The sequence below is a fragment of the Schistocerca serialis genome, chromosome 1 (genome assembly GCF_023864345.2).
Source record: "Schistocerca serialis cubense isolate TAMUIC-IGC-003099 chromosome 1, iqSchSeri2.2, whole genome shotgun sequence".
NCBI lineage: Eukaryota > Metazoa > Arthropoda > Insecta > Orthoptera > Acrididae > Schistocerca > Schistocerca serialis.
Genome location: NC_064638.1, coordinates 884989315 through 885014107, shown reverse-complemented (window position 1 = coordinate 885014107; position 24793 = coordinate 884989315). Strand labels below are relative to the sequence as shown.

The 24793-nt window shown below is 42.4% G+C and overlaps 1 protein-coding gene and 1 long non-coding RNA gene across 3 annotated transcripts in view; one reads left to right on the top strand and one right to left on the bottom strand.

The window, feature by feature from the left end:
• Window positions 1–24793, top strand: part of LOC126411093 (clustered mitochondria protein homolog) — a 369115-nt gene that overhangs the window by 253668 nt on the left and 90654 nt on the right. The window contains exons 4-7 of the mRNA XM_050081339.1: window positions 2335–2488; window positions 3741–4008; window positions 17552–17781; window positions 23578–23714. Coding sequence (XP_049937296.1) covers window positions 2335–2488; window positions 3741–4008; window positions 17552–17781; window positions 23578–23714 — 789 coding nt within the window. The remainder of the gene's footprint in view (window positions 1–2334; window positions 2489–3740; window positions 4009–17551; window positions 17782–23577; window positions 23715–24793) is intronic.
• The window catches only part of LOC126411109 (uncharacterized), a 132453-nt gene continuing 110349 nt past the window's right edge, over window positions 2690–24793 (bottom strand). For both annotated transcript variants that reach the window (XR_007575215.1, XR_007575214.1), the window contains exon 3: window positions 2690–3045. This is a non-coding gene — a long non-coding RNA (uncharacterized LOC126411109). The remainder of the gene's footprint in view (window positions 3046–24793) is intronic.

The following is a 24793-nucleotide window of genomic DNA, read 5'->3' as shown; positions in this document are numbered from 1 at the left end:
AGACATGAATTCCAGAGATTGTTCCTGGCAGCAAATACGGTAAAGGAGGCTGTGTCCACTTTTCTCCAGATGTAGACCATGTCTCTACAAGAGTGCATTTATTAAATGTTATTTCCTGCCAACTGGCATTATTACAACAAGAGTCTGAAGTGATCTCTACATGAAGCAGTGCAGTTAATGCATTGCCACACCCCATAGTGGATTGACTCATTTATTTTTGATGTTCTTGTCTGTCTTAAATGAAAATGTTGAAAACCTGAACATATTGTTGAAGTATCAGTGGTATTAACTTAATTGCAGCCCCCCTCCTATGACTAATCTTTGATCAAAGAACTCTAATTTATATAAACATCTAAATATGGTTATAAAAGTTTTATGATTTAACTGGTTATGCCCATGTAACATTCTTTAAAAAAGTCCAAATGACTTCCTGACATTTTCATTTGTGACTGTCATTTTCATCTCACATTCTTCCTGAAATACATTCATGTTCAGAAAAAAAAACGGAACACCTTGAACAACTAGATAGGTCGTTCATGAATAAGGAGGATATACATATGTACATTAGTACGTGCGGCACCACCAACTGGTAAAATGTGCCTGTGGCTCTCGTTGTCAGTATAATCTGAAGGTAATGCATCAGAGTGACTTGAGCAGACCTGCAGGAGGCCTCGCAGATATATTCGCGAACAGTACCGGTGGGAAATTGTTGCTAGTGTGGGATGAAGTGTTTTGTACTACAGGTGTGTACAGAATTCTTCACAGAAGGTCATAGAACATCACGAGATGGGTCAGGTCACACAACCCAGACCATCCCCCCTCCCCAGAAGCTCAACACCTCATAACACGTCGTAAGAGTACACTATCAGGGGTGAAAGTCCGTCACCATTTATTATATTTATTATGGCATGGGTTCTGTAGAATGAGGTGGCCCATTGGTTAGCACACTGGACTCTCATTCGGGAGGATGATGCTTCTAACATGTGTCCAGCCATCCTGGTTTAGGTTTTCCTAAATTGTTTAAAGTAATTGCCTGGATGGTTCCTGTGAAAGGGCATGGCTGACTTCCTTCCCCATCCTTCTGTAATCTGATGGAACCAATAACCTTGTTGTTTGGTCCCCTCCCCCAAATCAACCAACCGTGAGCTATGTATGCATCATCCACTTCCCCACCTACTTCTGATGAGTGTGCTGAAATATGCTAGATGGCAATGGTGTGTGGAACGATGATACTGGGGATAGGAATGGCATCAGATAGTGTTTTCAGATGAATACAGGTTCTGTTTGTTTGAAAATGATGGCCACATTTTGGTTAGTCTCGGACAGGAGGAGTGGCATCACAGTGACTGCATTCACACAAAACATACAGCACCAGCTCAAGGCCTTATGTTGTGGGACGCTATTGGATACAACCATAAATCACAGTTGGTGCATGTCCAGGGCACTGTGACCAGTTTGACCTATGTGAATGACGCCCTGCAACCTGTAGCATACCCTTTCTGCACAACGCCCCAGATGCCATTTTTCAGCAAGACAGTGCACGACCACATGCTTCTGCATGAACGTGTGCCTTCTTGGTGTCACAAGATGTTGGCCCTTTGCCCTGGCCTGCCAGATCACCAGACTAGTTGCCAATCGAAAATGTGTGGAGCATTGAAATGATGGGTGCAGGGCTGTGAGACAATGCCAACCATCAAAAGCGAACTTTGGAAACAGATGAATAAAGCGTGATGGCCACACCACAGGACACTGTTAGTGCCATATGAGTTGATGCCTTTATGCATGGAACAAGTTATCAGGGACCATGGTGGATCCTGTGCCTACTAGGCAACAGAACACATGCTGAACTGAGGTGACTGAAATGCTAATCATTTGTGCACAACATACTAATGTACATGTCCTGTGAATATTAACATTCTCTCTAGTCGTTAAAGGTGTTCTGTTTTTTCTGACCATGAATGTACACAGCAGAGCATTATTTTCTGAACTTGACTTATATCTGTTCCAAAGCTAGTCCAACACAAACTAGTACTATTGAGAGAATAAGAGTATAGGTATGTTCAATGGAAAATATACATTTACAGATAGTGTAATATGACCTTAATGTTCCTTCTATTGTTAAGAGTGACCTCCTGGATTATATTTGCATTGTATACGATCACCTTTGATTGATATTTTAATTCTGCAGTGCACCAATATGCTTGCTGAGTGTAAGGACATAGAACCATATGTGCCCAATACAGCTGCTCAAGCAGTAATATTAAATAATAAAAACTGATATATTTCTAAAATAGCACTTCACCTGTGTAACAGATTCTGCTATCCTTCCTACAGGTTGTTGAAGAACCATATACTATGAGGGAAGCAAGGATACATGTAAGACATGTTAGGGATCTACTAAAATCCCTAGATCCTGCAGATGCTTATAATGGTGTTGATTGCAGTTCTCTCTCATTCCTCAATGTTGTAACACAGGGTGATATATTGGGTAAGTAAAGCTGATATGTGTGCTAAAAACTACTAGTAAGCAGTAGAAAATCTGACACAGTAGTGTCCTTAATTATGGGAAACAAAATGTTAAAACTGCTAAGTCTACATAGCGAGAACCAACTTGTTTTGCCACCTTATTTATTATGAAAACTACAATAAACCACCAGCAGTAACACACTCTTCAAAGCAATCAAGACAATAAGGACTCCTTCTGCGGATCAAGCAAATAACTACTAATTCCTACAATTAGAGTGCCGTTCGACTCTGTACCCGTACAACTGTTCCACATCGAAGAGGACTGAGCTGGTAGAAGGATATTTCCAGGACTATTTGCACACACGTGATTGCCAGGAAATAGTTCATTGATCATCTCACCCCCTTCCTCTGCTGATGGTTGATGCCCTCTGATGGACATTGGCAGCATCTACATGTTCGTCGTCAACTGTGGTACTTGCTTGTAAACACTATTGTGTCGGCCAAACTTCGCAGCGGAGTTGGAAACCTTCATTGCTGCTCTGTCTGCAGTGTTGCTGTTGCAATAGGTGTCTGTGATGACTGCAGCAAAAACATATTCACAAAAATATAATTTCTGTTATTCACATCTGAAACAAAAATGGGGAAAGAGATTGAAACATAACTGATGTGAAAGTATAGGGATAATATGACTAAATCTACCTCCTTTAGAGAAATGTTCATACACATATGCCAGAAAGAATTGAGAATGGGGGAATATGCACAGGAGACTTCTAACAATGATGTTTAGCCTGCAAAGATAAATTTTTGAGTAATTATTTGAGACTGTGATAGTGTGTAGGTGTTGGTGATGGTGGTGAAGGTGATGACCACCACTTCTTCTTCTTCTTCTTCTTCTTCTTCCAACAAAAAGTTCACACTCTCAGATTTCAGTGAATAAAATGGAATAAGTGAAAAGTTACTGTTCGACACTTTCTGGAGCTGTGGACTTTTTTCCTTCTCTGACTATCTTAGTTACATTTCTTTCAATTATCTTAGATCATAACAAAGTACGCAACAAGACAATTTTTGTAGGGCTATGGCCATTACCTTGGAACTTCGTCAGATCTGAGTGAAACTCTCTAACTTGATAAAAGCAATGTCCTCAGCAACATATCAGTGACAGTAAAACATTATGTATGTAAAGCACTGTAATCATTTCTGTAACATTTTTTTAGCACCAGTTTGTATGAAAGGCAAATATACTTCTCAACCAGCAGCACCTTTTTCTTTGTCAGAAAAGAAGAAGATGAGACCAGAGAGTGTAGACTGTACTCCACCAGACTACATAATGCCAGGAAGTCGTGAACGCCCGTTGCTTCCATTACAACCTCAAGCAAAGGAACAAAAAGGTCCCCAATGTGTAAAGGTGCTCACAACATCTGGCTGGAACCCTCCACCAGGCTACCGGAAGATGCATGGTGATCTTTTGTACCTTCATGTGGTCACCCTTGAAGAGAAACATTATCACATTACAGCATGCTCACGTGGCTTCTTTGTGAACCAGTAAGTGACTTTAGAACAGTTTCTACTATTTTGACATTTTGATTCAATGTTTTGTTTGTTACACTTTGTAACTGACTGTTGAAACAGGTAATTGCGTCATACAATATTACCTCCTTTTTTTTCCTAATAACTGACAGTTGTTGATAGTGTAAAAAAAATTATTTAAAGTCATCAAAATTTCATAAAATATTTTCTCTTTATTTTTTACTAACTTATTGTCCAGTGCTTCATTCAAGTAGATTATCTGGCTTGATTGCTTGCCCCCCCCCCCTTTTTTTTTTAAATTGAATTAAGCTTTTCACACTAATTAAGGCCATATAAGCTTGGTATTTTCCAAATGTACTTCTGACCAAAAAGTGATTCTGGTAGCTGGAGTCCAAAGTTTTTCTTTATCAAGGCTTCTGTACTCTTGTGGAGACATTTCCATAGCAACTTTCATCCACTAACAAATATTTCTTTATATGTAACAGAGAAGCAAAATACCAATTTTTCATGAATTTAGCTTTAAATTTTTTTAATGTAACGAAATATTTTTAAAAAATTTTCATTCCCTATTGCACTTCCTGAGATGTTGAATTTCCGGAAACAATGAAACACCCATTAAAATTTTTCTCAATTTTTTTATTTTTAACCAAAAAGACAAATACCTATCTCAGTAAAACACACACACACACACACACACACACACACACACACACACACACACGAGCAAGCACACCTCATGCACCCCTATGACCACCTCATGCAGCATCTCAGCCCGAGATGTTGGAGTTGGGAGTCATGAGTGCATGAGGTGTGTGTGTGATGAAGGATGTGACCAAAAGCTTTATGTAAATGTCTTTTAATTGTGCCTGTCTACAACTTATCATGTCTTCTACAGGGTGTTACAAAAAGGTACGGCCAAACTTTCAGGAAACATTCCTCACACACAAATAAAGAAAAGATGTTATGTGGACATGCGTCCGGAAACGCTTAATTTCCATGTTAGAGCTCATTTTAGTTTCGTGAGTATGTACTGTACTTCCTCGATTCACCGCCAGTTGGCCCAATTGAAGGAAGGTCATGTTGACTTCGGTGCTTGTGTTGACATGAGACTCATTGCTCTACAGTACTAGCATCAAGCACATCAGTACGTACCATCAACAGGTTAGTGTTCATCACAACCATGGTTTTGCAGTCAGTGCAATGTTTACAGATGCCCATTTGATGTATGGATTAGCACGGGGCAATAGCTGTGGCGCAGTATATTTGTATCGAGACAGATTTCCAGAATGAAGGTGTCCTGACAGGAAGACATTTGAAGCAATTGATGACGAGGACACCTGCAATGGACGAGGCAATTCTTCGTGCAGTTGACAATAACCCTAATGTCAGCATCAGAGAAGTTGCTCCTGTACAAGGTAACGTTGACCACGCCACTGTATGGAGAGTGCTACGGGAGAACCAGTTGTTTCTGTACCATGTACAGCGTGTGCAGGCACTATCAGCAGCTGATTGGCCTCCGCGGGTACACTTCTGCGAATGGTACATCCAACAATGTGTCAATCCTCATTTCAGTGCAAATGTTCTCTTTACGGATGAGGCTTCATTCCAATGTGATCAAATTGTAAATTTTCACAATCAACATTTGTGGGCTGAGGAGAATCCGCACGCAATTGTGCAATCACGTCATCAACACAGATTTTCTGTGAACATTTGGGCAGGCATTGTTGGTGATGTCTTGATTGGGCCCCATGTTCTTCCACCTACGCTTAATGGAGCACGTTATCATGATTTCATACGGGATACTCTACCTGTGCTGCTAGAACATGTGCCTTTACAAGTACGACACAATTTCAGTCGAAGCGTTTGTACACTTCTAAACAACAGATTCGGTGACCGATGGATTGGTAGAGGCGGACCAATTCCATGGCCTCCACGCTCTCCTGACCTCAACCCTCTTTACTTTCGTTTATTTGGGCATTGAAAGCTCTTGTCTACACAACCCCAGTACCAAATGTAGAGACTCTACGTGCTCGTATTGTGGATGGCTGTGATACAATACGCCATTCTCCAGGGCTGCATCAGGGATTCCATGCGACGGAGGGTGGATGCATGTTATCCTCGCTAACGGAGGACATTTTGAACATTTCCTGTAACAAAGTGTTTGAAGTCACGCTGGTACGTTCTGTTGCTGTGTGTTTCCATTCCATGATTAATGTGATTTGAAGAGAAGTAATAAAATGAGCTCTAACATGAAAAGTAAGCGTTTCCGGACACATGCCCTCATAACATATTTTCTTTCTTTGTGTGTGAGGAATGTTTCCTGAAAGTTTGGCCGTACCTTTTTGTAACACCCTGTATACAGTAAGTACCAATTTGTCTTCTTTCCACCTCGCAAATACCAGTTTTCCTAGTTCTAGCTTCAAAATTAGTTTAATAGTGACATAGTTTCATAAAACCTTTCGTCACCTATTTCACTCAGAGTGAAATCTTGGACGATCCCTTCTTAAATGAGCCTACAGTATAACATCTACACCTTCTCCAAACTTCTATTTTTTATACTTAGTGGTTTGGGCTGGGCAAAATGGAGTCGGTGAATTAGTCTCGGTGAATCAGTGTTACCATACGTCACACCCTTAAGTGTTTAATTTCCAAAAACAGTGTAACACATATTTTTTCATCTCTAACCAAGAAGCCAAATACTAATTTTCCAAAATTTAGCTTTGAAAATGCTTTTGCAATGAAACATTTTCATAAAATGTTTCATCCCCTTAGGGGACATATCTCCAAAAACAGTGACATGTGTATGTATTATTTCTAACAGAGAAGCAAAGGACAAATTTTCATTTAGCTTCAAAAATGCTTGTACATGGAAATATTTCCATAAAAACTTTATCCCCATTTCACTCACATTGAGTTGAATTATTTTTGCAAAAAGCTTTCGCCGACTACTTCACCCCCATAGGAGTAAATTTCCAAAAATGCTGAAGCCCAAAGTCTTTATTTCTAACCAAGAAAACAAATACTAATTTTTGTAGGTCTGTCTTCAAAATTACCTTAATAGTGACATTTTTCAAAAAATCCCTCTATCGCCTGTTTCACCCTCTTAGGCTTGGAATTTCGAAAAATCACTTCTTAAACACCAACCCACATTCTCCAAATTTAAAGTTTCTGTTCTTAGTGGTTTTGGCTGGGTGGTGATGAGTCAGTCAATGTCAGTCAGGACATAGCGTTTTGTATATGAGAGATTATGTTCTCAGTTGTTTTAAGGTGTAGCACATACAGTCCACTGTAAAAGTTTGATATTGACAAAAATATTTAAGAAGTGGATGTTTCACAAAAGTACTGTTTGTTATACAATTCAAATGTTTCAGTTTCTAGTATATTTTATATGAATAGCACTGCAGGTGCCACACTGACAATTAAAATATGGGGCATCTTTTGGTTCGGGGAAGTGCCCTGATGTGATCAGAGCCCAACATTTTCCTTTCAGTGATTGCAATAAAGTTTTGGGCAATGTTGTAAATAGAAATATTTGTAGGCAATTAAATACATTTTCGGAAAGGAAGCTGAAACAACAGTTACTGTACAAAGTTAATTCTGCCTTTTTGATGAATGTATTGAAAGGTTGGTCCCCTGTTCCTGTAGAGCAGTACCCCCTTCCTTGTAACTCCAAAACCACCTTTTCCCACCTGACAAGATAATCTTCCTCCTCCTCCTTTCCCCCTGGCTACATTCTCTTCCCCATATCCACTTCTTTGCATCCTAGCTTCTTTCCTTCCAGCCTCCCCCCCCCCCCCCCCCTCTCTCTCTCTCTCTCTCTCTCTCTCTCTCTCTCTCTCTCTCTCTCTCTCTCTCTCTCTCTCTCTCTCTCTCCCCCCCCCCCCCTCCCTCCAGCGTTTTCTAGTCACCCTTTGGGTTTGACTTCTGTTTCTAAATTCTGTTTCCATGTTTCCATAGTGTGGGTTCCTCTCTGCCACCCTCCTTCACCCACCTTAGCCCCCACCCCTCCTCCCCCCCTTGGTACATTACCAGCATACAAGTATGTAGCCAGTCCATGTAGAGGGACTGTTATGAACCATTCTGGCTGACGCCCCCCCCCCTCCCTCCCCCATCCCCCCCCCCCTCCCCCCACACACACACCTGAAACACAGGGTTCGCACTTCTAGTACATGAACTGTCACCATCCCATGTGTGCCCAGGAGTGGTTGCTCATCTTTTTGAGACATTGTAACTCCTGACAATGACAGCTGTGCCAGATAGCTATTGCCATGGCTAGGTAGTGCCTGCAGGGTGCGCTCCTGATTGGAGTGGGTGGTACAAGGGTGGACACTCTACACATGGAGTGCACTAAGATCCATACTTCTGGCCACTCTACAATGGCGACCATCTTTTCAGACAGGAATGGTTCTCTCTCTGCTCCTACATTACATTTGCTTCCTTGGCTTCACCCTCCATGGCCAACCACTGGGAGGAGGACTAGGCATGCTGGCTTGTGGTGAAACCCATTCCCCATTACATAGTTCATTCTAGGACAGACATGGAGACTTTTGCTGTCACCAAACAGCAATCTTTTATAGAATGTATTGGAGATGTGTTTGGTGAAGTTGACTGACTTAGTAAGATGTCTGGTTCCTTACTGGTTAAAAGGTATTCTGCCAGTCAATCAGCTTCCATTTGTGCTTGTGAGAACTTAGGAGACATTCTGGTGAGCATTACTGCTTGCCAGTCCTCATATATGACCCAGGACATTGCTTTCCACAGGGATATATTTCTTCTATCTGATAAGGAACTCGAGACTGTTCTTGCACAGGGTGGAATTCAGTTCATCCAGAGAGATCCTTAGGACAATTGCATTGATACTAGTGCTTTCATTCTCTCTTTTGAGCAGGATACCCTTGTGGAAAAAGTCAAAGTTATGGTTTACAGTTGTGATGTGAAGTCCTATATCCCACCTCTCATCTGCTGTTTCTGGCATCTCTGTTTTGGTCACATGGCTTCGTGATATGAGAAAAATCCTGTTTGCGGTGACTGTGGCCATCCTCTCCACATGGAGAGTCCTTGCATCTGACCACTCACGTGCGTTATATGTTCCAGTCCACACTCTGCTCACTCACCGGATTGCCTGACCTGTAAAATGCTGAAAGGAAGATTCATAAATTCAAAATTCTCCACCCTCTGCCCTACTCTGAGGCCCAGTGGAAAGTTGGCCATCTCCACCTGGTATCTTTAACATCTACCTTTGCTTTTGTTGCATCCTTTCCTCCTCCCCTCCTCCTCCTCCCCCTCCTCCTCCTCCCCCCCCCCCCTCCCCCTCCCCCTGCTTGCTCTTCCTAATCTCCCTCCCGTCCATTTCCTTTCCTCCTCCCTGGTGGTTGTCATCCATGCCCTCAGGAAACTGCTGCTTCTATTCGGCCTGAGAAGAAAACCCCTCCTCTGGCATCCGGCACCCCTCTAGGAACCCTCTCCCTGCTGTTTCCAGTACAGGGAGCCTGTTACTTCGTCGGACACAGGACCCATGCTCTGCAGGTCTCAAGGCTGCTTGATCTCTTTCAGATCCTGATACTGTTGTGACTTACTCTCTTCCCAACCACACTCTCTCCTCGTGAAGAAGAAGAAGAAGAAGATGTGTAAATCCCAGGACAAGACCCCCCACCCCCCAATATCCCAGGGTGTGTCACCTCCTCTCTCCCAATTATGGTCTGATATTACATTCATGGATGGCCACTCCATCCTTAGTGGTAACAGAAGCTGACTCAGGACAGTGACCAATTCTGGCCTCTTTGACTAGTCTTCTTCTGACCTCTTTTACTAGTGTCCTCCATTGGAACTGTAATGGTTAAAATTGTCACCTTCCAGAATACCAGCATCTTCTCTCTCTTTACTCTGTAGCTCGTGTTGTATTGCAGGAATCTTGTTTTATGGATACTCATTCACTGACTCCTCTTCATTGTTCCCAGGCCTTTTGTTGGAACCGGATTGCCACTTAGTGAGCCTCCGGTGGTGTGCCTACATTGGCCCATATTGGTGATGTTAGTTCATGGGTTCTTATTCATCCTGAGCTGGAAGTGGTGGCTGTTAGACTCTGTGGTAGTGATATGCAATCTTTATCTCCTGCCAGACTGGCCTCCTATGCGTCCTGCTCTTCTTGTGCTCTTTTGACAGCTCCCTCAACCCCTTCCTTTTCCTTTAGGATTCTACCTGCTGGCAGGGCTTGACCTCCACTGCCTCAATGTTGGAGCCCCTACACTCTTTTCCTCAGCCATGATCTTTCTGTCTTTAGCGCTGGATTCCTCCCCTCTGTTGAACTGGGGAGTTCATGACAATTAGTGTAACAGTGATCTTTTCTGATAGTTTTATCTTTTCTCCAGCATTACTCATCTTGATGCCCTCCTATGTGGGGTCTTTGCTAATGTGGATTGGGATGCCTTTTCCTTGGCTACCATTCCTACTGCTCCGCTACACACCACCGTTGATGAGGCCATACTCCCCCCTGCAGGTCTGGGTGGGGGGCGGGGGTTAGAATAGGCCCGAGGTATTCCTGCCTGTCGTAAGAGGCAACTAAAAGGAGTCTCATGTGTTTTGGCCTTTATGCGATGGTCCCCTATAAGGTTTGACCTCCATTTTTCAAAATTTTCCCAAAGAGCAAACCAATTGGGGCAGAGTGCCTTACATGGTGCATAGTATCCATGATGCACTGAGACCTCTCGAATCCTTCGTTGACGTGGATCTGCACTTCCGGTCATTCTCCAGCTGTTGGGCGAGGTCACCCTTCTGAGTGCATTTTCCTCCCTCCTCGCTGCAGTATTGCTTTCTGCACTGTTGACGATAATGGACTTGTGTGCACCTGATATCCAGCACAGTAGCCAGTCCATTGTGTTGGGGCTGCCATGTACCCTGTTGGTTGTTGCCCCCAGGCCACACAGGGATCGCTCTGCTCATGCCTGCACCGTTAACTCCCCACGTATGCCAAGGAGTAGATACCTGTCATCCTGGGGCATCGGGACTCCCGGCAATGGCCATCCTGCTAGGTGGCCTTTGCTGCGGCTGGGTGGCGCCCGTGGGGAGGGCCCCTGGTCAGAGTGGATGGTATCAGGGTGGATGACACGCCATGAAGTGTAGTACATCACCTTTTGCTGTTGGTAAAACACCAGCAGTCTCTAAGCAGTCAAGGTCTAACTTAAATGCTAAGAAATATGACCCCAAATCATCGCCCCACCCTCCACTCCCCCTGGCCACACCATGGGAGGAATGCCAGGCTAAGGATGGCAGTGAAGCTTATTCACCCCAGTACCTTGTATGTTCGAGAGCTTATGGGGAATCTTTCATGTCCATGAAGCTTGGGTTTTTTTGTGGAGCATTTGGAGAACAAGTTTGGGGAGGTGGAGGGCTTGTCCAACATGCGCTCTGGGTCAGTTTTGATAAAAACAGCATCCTCTGCCCAGTCAAGGGCACTAATCACCTGTGACTAGATGGGGATGTTTCTGTTTCCATCTCGCCCCATAAGAGCTTAAATATGGTCCAGGCTATCATATTTCACAGGGACCTTCTTTTGCAGTCTGACGATGAACTGTGCACCAATTTAGAGCGGTGAGGTGTCCATTTCGTCTGGCGCGTCCACCGGGGTCCAAGGGATAAGTCAGGTTGTCACCAGTGCCATCATCTTGGTCTTACAGGGTGACACATTACCCGAGAAGGTCAGGGTGATAGTCTACTGCTGTGATGTAAAGCCATATATCCCTCCCCTGATGCGGTGCTTTAAGTGCTAGAAGTTCGCCCATATGTCTTCCCAGAGTACTTCCTGCGTCACAAGTCGGGATTGTGGACGTCCTTCACATCACAATACTCCTTATTCCATGCCTCCCATCTGTGTCGACTGCAGAGAGCACCATTCGCGTTGCTCACCAGACTGCAGGATTCTCCAGAAAGAAAGAAAAATAATGGAATACAAGGCCCTGGACCAACTGACCTATACTGAAGCTAAGAGGAAATAACAGAGGCTACATCCTGTGCATATGACGTCAGCCTACACCGCCGCTACGACAACAAATCTACCATCTTCTGTTCTGCCGTATACAGTTGGCTCTCAGAGCCATCAGACTCCACCTGCCCCCTTGATAGTGGGGGGTACTTCCCTCCCTGTTGATCCTGCGCAACCTACTTCAGGAGCAACACTCACCCCCCCCCCCCCCCCCCCTCCCCTCCGCTCCCCTCCCAAACCATCGGGGACATCAGTCCCCACTTCTCAGCCAGAGAAGCGAAAGTCTTCTTCGGCTCCTCTCACCAGGAAGGGATCCCTTGGGTCACTCCATCCCAGGTTCCTACCAGTGGCAAAGCTGACACCCACCAGTGGGTGAAGCAGCCACAGGTAGTTGGTCGTAAGGCTTCACAGTCATCCTCAGTCCATGAGACTGAATCAGTGAAGCCCTCCCAGCCAGACAAACCTAAGGAGCAGCAAGAGAAACGTATAAAGAAAAAGACCCCCAAGAACCAAGGCACTGTGTTGGCACCCCACACCACCGCTACCTACAAGCTCTGTGTCTGAGAATGAGACGGAGATTCTGGCATCCGCTGAGGACCTAGATCTCGCTGGGCCTTTGGACACAATGGATGTTGATCGCACAGGTACTCATCTGGTGGCAGCAGGTGACCCTGAGGCATAGACTGCCTCATTGAGTGTTTCATGCCTTCCCAATCTCACGATCACATAATCTTCCAGTGGAATTAAGGTGGTTTATTCCACCAACTGGCTGAGCTATGACAACTGTTAAGCTTTATACCTGCTTTCTGCATTGCCCTCCAGGAAACCTGGTTCTCAGCAATGTAGACCCCTGGCCTCCACAGCTATTGGGGATATTACAGGAACCATAGCGACTATAATAGAGTGTCAGGTGGAGTTTGCGTTTATGTCCTAAACTCGGTTTGTAGTGAACATGTGCCCCTTCAAACCCCTCATGAAGCTGTGGCTGTCAGAATAAGGACGACACAGGAAATAACTGTCTGCAATGTATGTCTTCCTCCAGGTGGTGCCATACCCCTGAACATATTGGCTGCACTGACTGATAAACTCCCTAAACCTTTCCTACTTTTGGGAGATTTTAAAGTGCATAACCCCTTGTGGGGTGGTGCCATGCTTACTGGCTGAGGTAGGGAGGTCGAAAATTTACTGTCGTAACTCAACCTCTGCCTCTTCCATACAGGTGCCCCCACACATTTTAGTGTGGCACATTGCACATATTCAGCCATGGATCTCTGTTTGCAGTCCCATCTATCTACTGGAGAGCACATGACAAACTGTGTGGTAGTGACCACTTCCTCATATTCCTGCTAGAATGTATGGTGTGTTGGCAGTTGTTGGGTCCTGGAGTCACGTGGCCTACTGGCTCCATGTCAGGGCAGCTTCTGCCAGGGTCGCTCTACCACTGATAATCTGGTGTCCCTTGAGTCTGCCATCCGAACAGCCTTTTCCAGATGCCAACGTCTGGTTGCCGTCTTTTTTTACTTACGTAAAGCATACGACATGACGTGTCAATGTCATACCATTGCCACATTGTAAGAGTGGGGTCCGCTCCAGATTTTTATTCAGAACTTCCTGTCACTGCGTACTTTCTATGTCCCCAAGTTGGTGCCTCCCATAATTCCCCCCATATTCAGGAGAACGGCGTTCTGCAGGGCTCCGTATTGAGTGTGCCTCTATTGCTGTAGGGCCGTCGGCCTCACCTTCTTTGTATACGATGAATTCTGCATCTCTTACTGCTCTTAAAGTACTGGTGTTGCCGAGTGGCACCTACAGGGAGCCATCCACAAGGTGCAGGCATGGGCTGTAGCTCACGACTTCCAGTTTTCAGCCACAAAGTCATGTGTCGTGCACTTCTGTTGGTGTCGTATCGTTCATCTGTAATCAGAAATTTATCTTAATGACAATCCACTCACTGTAGTGGAGATGTATTGATTCTTTGAACTGGTTTTCGACGCCGGATTGACTTGGCCACTTCACCTTCGTCAGCTTAAGCGGAAGTGCTGGCAGCACCTCAATCCCCTCCATTGCCTGAGCAACACCAATTGGGGTGCAGATCGCTCTATGCTGCTGCAGCCCTACAGAGCCCTTGTTCAATCCCATCTTGACTATGGGAGTCTGGTTTATGGTTCGGTAGCACCCTCAGCATTGCGTTTACTCAACCCAGTGCACAACTGTGGCGCTCGTTTCAGAATGAGTCCGGTGACTAGTGTCCTGGTGGAGGCCGGAGTCCCTCCATTGAAGGTTAGGTGGGCACAACTGCTTGTCAGTTACATTGCACATGTTCATAGTTCTCCTGCACATCCAAATTACCTTATCCTTCTCCCAACTATCGCGGTTCATCTCCTGCATCGGTGACCCAGGTCAGGGCTAACAATTACGGTTCGTATCCGAGTCCTTCCCATTACCACCTCTCTTCGAGGTTCATTCATGTACACCTCCATAGTGTACACCTAGGCCGTAGATTCTTCTGGACCTTCTGCATGACCCTAAGGACTCCGTTAACCCTGCGGCTCTCCTCTATCATTTCCTCTCGATTCTCGGCATGTGCTGGGGCCGTGAAATGGTTTACACCGATGGCTCAATTGTTGATGGTCACATAGGGTTTGTGCATGTTCATGGAGGACACATTGAACAGCACTCCTTGCCAGATGGCTGCAGTGTTTTCACTGCAGAGCTGGTGGCCATATCTTGTTCTCTTGAGCACATCTGCTCGTGCTCTGGTGAGTCATTTCTCCTGTGTACTGACTCCACTGCTATCGACCAGTGCGACCCTCGCCATCATTTGGTAGCGTCCATTCAGGAGTCTGTCTATTCCATGGAACGGTCACATTGTTCAGTGGTGTTTGTGTGACCCCAGGACACCTCAGAATCCCAGGCAACGAACCTGCCAACAAGCTGGCCAAACAGGCTATGTGGAAATTGCTTCTGGAGGTGGCCACTGACCTGTGTTCTGTCATATGCTGCAGGGTTTTTAGACTTTGGGAGACGGATTGGCATAACGGTATGCACAACAAACTGTGTGTCATTAAGGAGACTACAGATGTTTGGAAGTCCTCCATGGGGTTCTCTCGCAGGGAATCAGTTGTCCTCTGCCAGCTCTGCATTGGCCATATGTGGCCTCCATCGTGAGGACCCACCTCGGTGTCGCTGTGGCTCACAAATTATGGTCGGCCACCTCTTGCTCGACTGCCCACTTTTAGCCACTCTGGCAGACTTTTAACTTTCCCAGCACCCTACCTTCAGTGTTGGTCAGCAATGCCACAGCAGTAGCTTTAGTTTTACATTTAATTAGAGAGGGTGGATTTTATCTTTTGATCTAAGTTTTAGCACATGTCCTTTGTCCTTAGATGTCCTCCACTGTAGTGCTTTTAGGGTGGAAGTTTTAATGTGTTGCAGAGTGGCTGTCTTCTTCTTTTTATTCTCACGGTCAGCCAACCACGGTAATCTGCTCTCTTCATCTTCAGCTTGCAATGTCAGCACATACACCTGAACTTTTGTTGTCAGTGGTAGTTTGCTGTTGATTCTGATAAGAACAACCCTATCACTGAATTATTCACAGTAACACACACACACACACTCACACTCACACTCACACTCTCTCTCTCTCTCTCTCTCTCTCTCTCTCTCTCTCTCTCTCTCTCTCTCTCTCTCTCTCTCTGTCTCCTCCTCTGCCCTGCATTCCTATTCATAATGAATCCTGCTCCTGTAATACCATTTTCTGTGCTGCTTTTGATATTACCCTACACTTGTCTGACCAGAAATCTTAGTCTTCTTTCCATTTCACTTCACTGACCCATACTGTCTAAATTGAGCCTTTGCACTTCCTTTTCCATATTTTATAGCTTCCCTCTCTTGATATTCCATGCCCCAACTCGTAGAACGTTATCCCTTCATCGGTTATTCAGTCTTTCTCTCATGGTTACTTCCCCTTTGGCAGTCCCCCCCCCCGGGCCCATGTCCTGTGGATAAACTTTACATGTCTTTTATGCAGTGGTTTCCATTGCCTTCTGGACCCTCATGCCATTAATCATTGCTGATTCTTCTGCCTTTAGATGCAGTTTCCCACCCCAAGGGGAAGAGTGTACCCTGAACCTCTGTCCACTCCTTCACCCTCTTTGACAAGGCTGTTGGCAGAATTAGGGTGACTTCTTGTGCCAGAAGTCTTTGGCTGCCAATTCTGATTATTAATCAAAGTTTAAGCAGTGGCAGGTTTTGAACCTGGGGTTGAGGATGCTTTGTTTACTAAACAAAGTTGCTACCCATAGCCCACGGGTCCACAGCTATTTAACAAACACCAATTTTCCCATTAAAGTACCATTATTTGACATAAACTGCCACAATAGAGATATTTAAGTTAAAATATTTGCAGCTTAAAGCGACAAATTAGCCCCAAGATAAAAAAAAAAAAAGCTGTGATGTCATTAGAAACTGGTACACACTATTTGTATTGGCATGCACCCTACATGAATAGGAGGTGCATTCACAAAATAAGTTTCCTGATGTTGTTTCCAGTAAAGTAGATGTATTTACCTGGGAAAATTGTGCATGCGCGACAGATCTATGACGTGACAATCGAATGCTGGCCAGATAAGTTCTGCCTGATGCCAGCCCCGTGGCAGCAGTGTCCAGAAGTGGCCATTTTATTCTTTCTCTCACTACCTGCGAGGTTCGGTCAGTGATGCGGTTCCTTAATGCACAAGATGTAGTGCCCATTGGAATTCATTGTCAGCTCTGTTAGGTCTATGGGCAGAACATAATGAGCAAACAGATGGTGGGTCACTGGTGCAGGCTTTTTCTGGAGGTCATCAAACAGTCCATGATGTAGAGCGCAGTGGGCGACTGTCCCTCATCAATGATCACTTGGTTGAGCTGGTGCAGCAGTGCATCCAGGGGAACTGTTGCTTCATGATTAGAGAACTCAAAAGCCATTTTCTGCAGGTAACACGATTCTTGTTGCATGAAATTGTCACTAAGCACCTGCTGTTTATGAAATTGTGTGCCAGATGGGTGCAAAGAAAGCCTGACACCTGAGCACAAAACGAAATGCGTTGAAAGGCTAAATTCACACACATTGTGTCTGTGTGGAAAATGATGTGCACAGTGTTCTGTGACAAAGGGCATTCTGCTCAGAGGTGAAACAGTGAACGCTGACCGTTACGGTGAAATAATGTGGAAGCGGCTGTCACATGGTGGTTCCATTCATGGGCGGGAGACTTCTGTCACACAGATTCGTAAAAGTTGACTCCATAATAACAGTTGTCACAATTCTTTTGGTGACTATGTTGAAAATTAGTTCAAACATTGCTGTACCTGTTGCTAATAAAGTTTTTCATGTAAGTATGTTGTCTATCTTCAAAAAATAGAGAATCTTACTTTTTCGATGTGCCATGTATGTCTCGTCAATTTTTCTTGCTGTAATTGTAAGCAGTGGTATTATGTCTCAGAGAATTTAAAATGTTCCCTTCTGAATTTCAAATTTTCCCTGTCTTCACTTTTAAATGCTCCTTTACAATATATTTTTTCATTATTTTTCTGTTCCAGGTCTACAGAGGATGAATTCAATCCAAAACCAGCAAGCCCAAGCCATCTGTGTCACTCATTAATAGAGCTACTGAACCAGATAAGCCCTGCTTTTAAGAGGAATTTCTCAGTATTGCAGAAAAAGCGCACACAGCGGCACCCATTTGAACGTGTAGCCACACCATACCAAGTGTACACATGGGGAGCACCTCAACTGGAACACACAATTGATGCTATCAGAGCAGAGGATAGTGAGTTCACATTTCTCTTAGACATAAAACTAAATTGGGCATTGCCACTAATTAAGCATGCACTCAGAATTTTTAAAAGAACGGGAATAAGTTGTCTAATAGTAAGAGAAAGTATACCAGTCTCATATTTTGCTGAATGGAGGAATTTCACTTTAACTTTCCAGAAAATATATAGTATTTGAGATAATACAAGGAGCGGTCAATAAGTTGTCTCCTTGTGATCTTCAGTCCGAAGACTGGTTTGATGAAGCTCCCCATGCTACTCTATCCTGTGCAAGACTGTTCATCTCAGAGTAACTACTGCAACTAACATCCCTTTGAATATGCTTAGAGTACTCATCTCTCGGTCTCTGTTTGATTTTTACCCCCACCCCCACACACACACCTCTCCAGTAAGAAATTTGTGATCTCTTGATGTCTCAGAATATGTCCTACCGATCGATCCCTCCTTCCAGTCAGATTGTGTCACAAATTTCTTTGCTCCCTAGTTCTATTCAATACTGCCTTATATGATGTACCCACCTAATCTTCCGCATTCTTATGTAGCAACATTTCAAAAACTTCTACATTCTTTTTGTCTAAACTGTTTATCATCCATGTTTCCCTCCCAGACATGGCTAAATTCCAACAAATATTTTCAGAAATTCTTCCTGATGCTTAAATCTATACTCGGTGTTAACAAATTTCTCTTCTTCAGAAAAGCTTTTGTCGTCCTTGCCAGTCTACATTTTATATTCCCTCTACTTAATCCCTCATCAGTTACTTGGCTGCCCAAATAGCAAAACTCGTCTAATACTTTTAGTGTCACATTTCCTAACCTAATTTCCTCAGCATTAACTTTTTTAATTTGGCTACATTCCACTATCCTTGTTTTGCTTTTGTTGATGTTCATTTGCCCTTCCAAATTCTTTGTTCTCTTGTAGAGAATTACAATGTCAACTGCCAACATCAAAGTTTTTATTTCTTCTCTCTGGATTTTAATTCCTACTCAAAATTTATATTTTGTTTCCTTTACTGCTTGCTCAGTATACAGATTGAGTAACATAGGGTAATAGGCTACAATCCTATTTCACTCCCTTCTCAACCACTGCCCCTCAACTCTTATTACTGCTGTCTGGTTTCTGTACAAGTTGTAAATAGCCTCTTGTTCTCTGTATTTTACACCCACTACCCTCAGAATTTCAAAGAGAGCACTCCAGCCAACATTGTCCAAAGACTTTCTCAAAGTCTACAAATGCTATAAAGGTAGGTTTGTCTTTCCTTCATCTGTTTTCTACGGTAAGTGTTAGGGTCAGAATTGCCTCTCATGTTCCTACATTTCTCCAGGACCCCAAACTGATCTTCCCCGAGGTTGGTTCCTGCCAGTTTCTCCATTCTTCTGTACAGAATTTGTGGTAGTATTTTGCAACCATGACTTATTAAACTAGCAGTTTGGTAACATTCACACCTTCCAGCACCTGCTTTCTTTGGAACTGGAATTATTATATTCTGTTTGAAGTCTGAGGTTATTATGCTTGTTTCGTACATTTTGCTCACCAGGTGGAAGAGTTTTGTCATGGCTGGCTCTCCCAAGGCTATCAGTAGTTCTAAGAGGAAACTATATACTCCCAGGGCCTTGTTTTGGCATAGGTCTTTCAGTCTTCTTCTGTCAAATTCTTCTTGCAGTGTCATATCTCCCATCTTATCATCTGTTTCCTCTTCAATTTCTATAATACTGCCCTAAAGTATATCTCCCTTGTATAGACACTCTATGTACTCCTTCCACCTTTCAGCTTTACCTTCTGTGCTTGGGACTGGTTTTCCATCTGTGCTCTCCTGCTTCATTTTCTGCACTTTTATAATATATTCTCATTTCTTACCTCTTTTATTACCTAAGGATTTCTACTAGGCCTGCCCTTCTTACTTATTTGATCCTTTGTTTACTGAGTATCCCCAAATATTCCAACAATATGTGCCATTTGTCAATACACCAGTTTTCAATTTTTTTACGGGAAATATTGAGGGAACACACATTGAAGTTGACTCTGGATAGTATAACTCAAATATGATGGAAGTGAAATAATCGACAATTAGTGAAAGATATCTGAAAGTGGTTCATTTGTTAGTTGAATAGCCCAGTCAGCTGCTTTGATAATACCAGCTGTTGCAGTTACATTATCTGATCCAAAAACCTATTTGGTTCAACAATAATTATCTTGTACAACAAATTTTCAGCAAATGTTAACATGAAATAATCAACAGAACTACATATTTATCAGTTTGTCCAGTTTGAGGTAGTTGATTTAGAAATAACTACTTCACCAGCTAACCTGGTACACACCGTTGTTGTTATAATTTTCTTATTTTAATAAAAAAGATAATGAACCACTTTGCTTGTTGGTACACCTTTTTAAATTTTATAATGCAGAACCTACCTGCACATTCCCAAATGCTTGGCAAACCCTTGATTGTCACAGTCCAACTATAACAGTGTAATCACACACACACACACACACACACATTGGAGTATTCACTACTACCCCACATGCACAAATGGGCCAGTTATGCTACTTCTAGCAGCTGTGCAATGAAACTGCAGATACCATACAGATGGATGTGGATGCCATAGTCTTGCATCTACATCGTGTATGCCTCTAGTATGACTTTCTTCACTATCAGAATGTTTGGGCTATTGTCATATAAATACAAATTAAGAACATTGTTTTAAATAACTTCTTGATAATTAAAACATTCAAGTTTATTTTACACTATTATTATTATTATTATTATTATTATTAAGTTTTAATCTCTTCTGTATTGGAAACTTGGATTTCGAAGCAATATCAGTTTTTTCAGTTTAGCATACTGCTTGAAAACAGGTGTCCTATTAGACATCAGTTGTTGTTGTTGTTGTTGTTGTGGTCTTCAGTCCTGAGACTGGTTTGATGCAGCTCTCCATGCTACTCTATCCTGTGCAAGCTTTTTCATCTCCCAGTACCTACTGCAACCTACATCCTTCTGAATCTGCTTAGTGTATTCATCTCTTGGTCTCCCTCTACGATTTTTACCCTCCACGCTGCACTCCAATACTAAATTGGTGATCCCTTGATGCCTCAGAACATGTCCTACCAACCGATCCCTTCTTCTGGTCAAATTGTGCCACAAACTTCTCTTCTCCCCAATCCTATTCAATACTTCCTCATTAGTTATGTGTTCTACCCATCTAATCTTCAGCATTCTTCTGTAGCACCACATTTCGAAAGCTTCTATTCTCTTCTTGTCCAAACTATTTATCGACCATGTTTCACTTCCATACATGGCTACACTCCATACAAACACTTTCAGAAAGGACTTCCTGACACTTAAATCTATACTCGATGTTAACAAATTTCTCTTCTTCAGAAACGCTTTCCTTGCCATTGCCAGTCTACATTTTATATCCTCTCTACTTCGACCATCATCAGTTATTTTGCTCCCCAAATAGCAAAACTCCTTTACTACTTTAAGTGTCTCATTTCCTAATCTACTTCCCTCAGCATCACCCGACTTAATTAGACTACATTCCATTATCCTTGTTTTGCTTTTGTTGATGTTCATCTTATATCCTCCTTTCAAGACACTGTCCACTCCATTCAACTGCTCTTCCAAGTCCTTTGCTGTCTCTGACAGAATTACAATGTCATCGGCGAACCTCAAAGTTTTTATTTCTTCTCCATGAATTTTAATACCTACTCCGAATTTTTCTTTTGTTTCCTTTACTGCTTGCTCAATATACAGATTGAACAACATCGGGGAGAGGCTACAACCCTGTCTTACTCCCTTCCCAACCACTGCTTCCCTTTCATGTCCCTCGACATCAGTTATTGCTGTTAATCTGACCATGTGATGGTTGGAATCTCACAAGTTGCTGTCTTTAATTAGCTGTTACACACCTACATGTGGCATTCTGATCCTAGGAGAGGGAAAGAGGTAGGGACATAAATATTAGAAAAATGCCATATTATTCATTCCAGTTTAGAAACAAATTCTAGTCTAAGGATGGGAGATTTTTGGCAATATCCTTTCTCCCAAGAAAGGTATGCGGGAGAGCTTATGAAGATTATGACAAAATAAGAGTTGCAGGGATAGATGGCAGGTTGGTAAGAGCCTTGCTTGCAGAAGGCAAGAGTATGGGTCCACATTTCAGTCTGTAAAGAACTTTTACAACAGTGCACACTGCACTTCAGTGAAGGAATCATTCTAAATACATAAAAAAAAAAAAAAAAAAAAATTGACAGCTCTTAGTGGAAGGCACTTTAGATGGTGGAAAGTGTATCATTGTGGATTAATGGGTGACATGAAGCATGTACAAAAAATGCTGTATGAATAGTCGCAGTTCTCTTAGACCATGTAGTAGTTTTGCAGAAAGTGGTTTAGAAAATTCCTGGGTGAATACAGGAATATCCTACAGCCTCTTCTGAATATCTTCCATAGAAATACTAGTCATTACTCCCACACTAAACTCTCAGTTCAGAAATATTGCAGATTTATATGTTGTTGCAGTCATTATCTTTTTAGATACTGCGATAGAAGAATGGGTTATTTATAATATACAGCAGAGTGAGTTCTAAAGTTGCCCATACAGGGAATATAAAAAAATACTTGGATAAATTTTGGGTCAGGTTCCTCGCATCAAACAAGGCAGAATATTGTGCGGTAATATGTCCACCCAGTATGCTGCATTGTTCGATTTGCACTTAAGTACATTATACAAGAGCATTTTCTATTAAAATGAATTATTTACAGTATCACAACTAATAGGAACACACAGAAAATGTTCAAAAGGTACCTTTTTACCTTCAGACATGATTTGCTTCTTGGTTCATACACATCTAAGACTCTCAAGATATACTTAGTAGTTTCACTCATTTCCTTGCATACTTCAGTAGTCGCTGCAGTGTATCCATTGCATTTCAGTCTCAGGAGAGTAAACTTGCAGGCCATGGAATTGGTTACTGATCCTCATTTACTCACCCATTCATTTGGTAAATATCAATCAGTGTGAATCTGACCGTGTAACTAATGCTGTCGGAGGCCAGTGTGCATTCTGTGGAATACCTGGAATGATGATTCCAATAAAACCTCTGGAGACATTGTCTGTTAATTGTGCATGGAGGACCAAATCTAATATTGGAGACTGACTAGCCACCAATGTGCTCATACCACAAATATAAAAACAAATCTTTGCTGTTGTATCATCATGTCCCAATCAGCTTCTATTGACAGTATTGCCTAGAATGTTATTTCAATAACAACTTGAAAATGAAGCATTATAAATTATTTATATGGCAGTTTCTCCTTGGATTTGGTATCAGGAACCTGACTCAAAATTTTGTGTGCCGTATCGTTCATACATCCTGTCCAATCATACATCCTGTCCAATAGCCTGCTGTGTCGAACACCTTAATGCAGGAAGTAAATTATTTTATTACTTGGTGTCCAATATTTACAGTGGCAAGACGGTTTTGATTTTGTGTGTAATTTTCAAAAAATAGAAATTTTTACCATTCTGTTAAAGCTATTCATGCAAGGGAAAAAAGCAGACTACTTACATTTTTTAAAAAAGAATCCTTATGCTTGCGAATGTAAAAATTTGCTTTACGCCCAATTATTTTTATAGTCTAGTGATGGATGTTCAATTTCTTTCTGGAAAATAATATTAAAATTTTGTTTGCACTTTTTAAGTTTTTTAGCACAAAAGATATAGTGATAATTAAAACGTGTTGTTATGAAGAACTAATGCTTTTCCTTATGTAATTCTCTGCTTTTGACTGACAGCATTTTCATCAAAGCTGGGATATGAGGAACATATTCCTGGGCAGACAAGAGACTGGAATGAGGAGTTACAGACTACGAGGGAATTGCCTAGAAAAAATCTGCCAGAGAGGCTGCTAAGAGAACGGGCCATATTCAAGGCAAGAAAATTCAGGAAGTGTGTGTACTGAAAAATAGCAAGATTTATTAAGAAACAAGTAATTTTGAGAAAGAAATTTTGTTTCAAAAAAAATTATAAGTTGCATGTTACAGTACTTTACAGCTAAAAAACATTAAAAATGTACATACATTTTCCAAGGTTTCAAAGTGATATGATTGTACTTCCCAATTTCTCTTTATCGCTACAGTAGTTTTATTCATTTTTTTCTGTTTGTAATTGCAACAACAGTGAAAGGATATATGTAATTTAGTAGTACATAAATTTTCTCTATAGATTGAAATAAAACTGATGTGCAAATCAGTGTTCACTACTAGTGAATTAATTGCTGTCTAGCCTTTCCTTTTTTTATGTTTGCTTTTGAAATTTCAAATGTCTTGATTGGAGACATTAAAAGCTCCTTCAATCCAAAATGATGGCCTCATTCCACCCATGATTTGTGTTCTCCCTCATGTGTTCTGCTTCTGAATTCTGAGAGGGGAGGCAAGCAGAGGAGAAATGGTTTCCCCTCTCTGTATACAAATAAAGTGGACTTAAGATCTTCTTGTGTTCTGATTTAGAGATGGTGACAATATTGTGAAAAGGATAAATTACTGTCCTCCATATAGATGAGATTTTGAGTTGCAGACAGGCACAATGAAAAGACAGCTGTTCGCTTCAACCAACAGGACCTCTTCTGAATTAGAACACACACACACACACACACACACACACACACACACACACACACACACACACACACACCAGTGTGAACATTTTCTAATTCAGGACGAGGCCTTTCGGTTGAAAGCTTAAAAGAGTAGCACTCTTTTCGTCGTGACTCAATGTCTCCTCTATATGGTGAGTAACAATCTATCCTTTTCGTAATATTGTTGTTATTCCATACTGGCCATTCCATTGTTTGTTTCCTTTCGAGAAAGGGTGTGTTATGTTGTGGTCAGTCCAAACATTAGTTTGATGCAGCTCTTCACACTAGCCTACCCTGTGACAGCCTCTTAAACTCTGCGTAAGTACTGCAACCTATGTCTATTTGAACCTACTCACTGACAACCTAGCCACGAT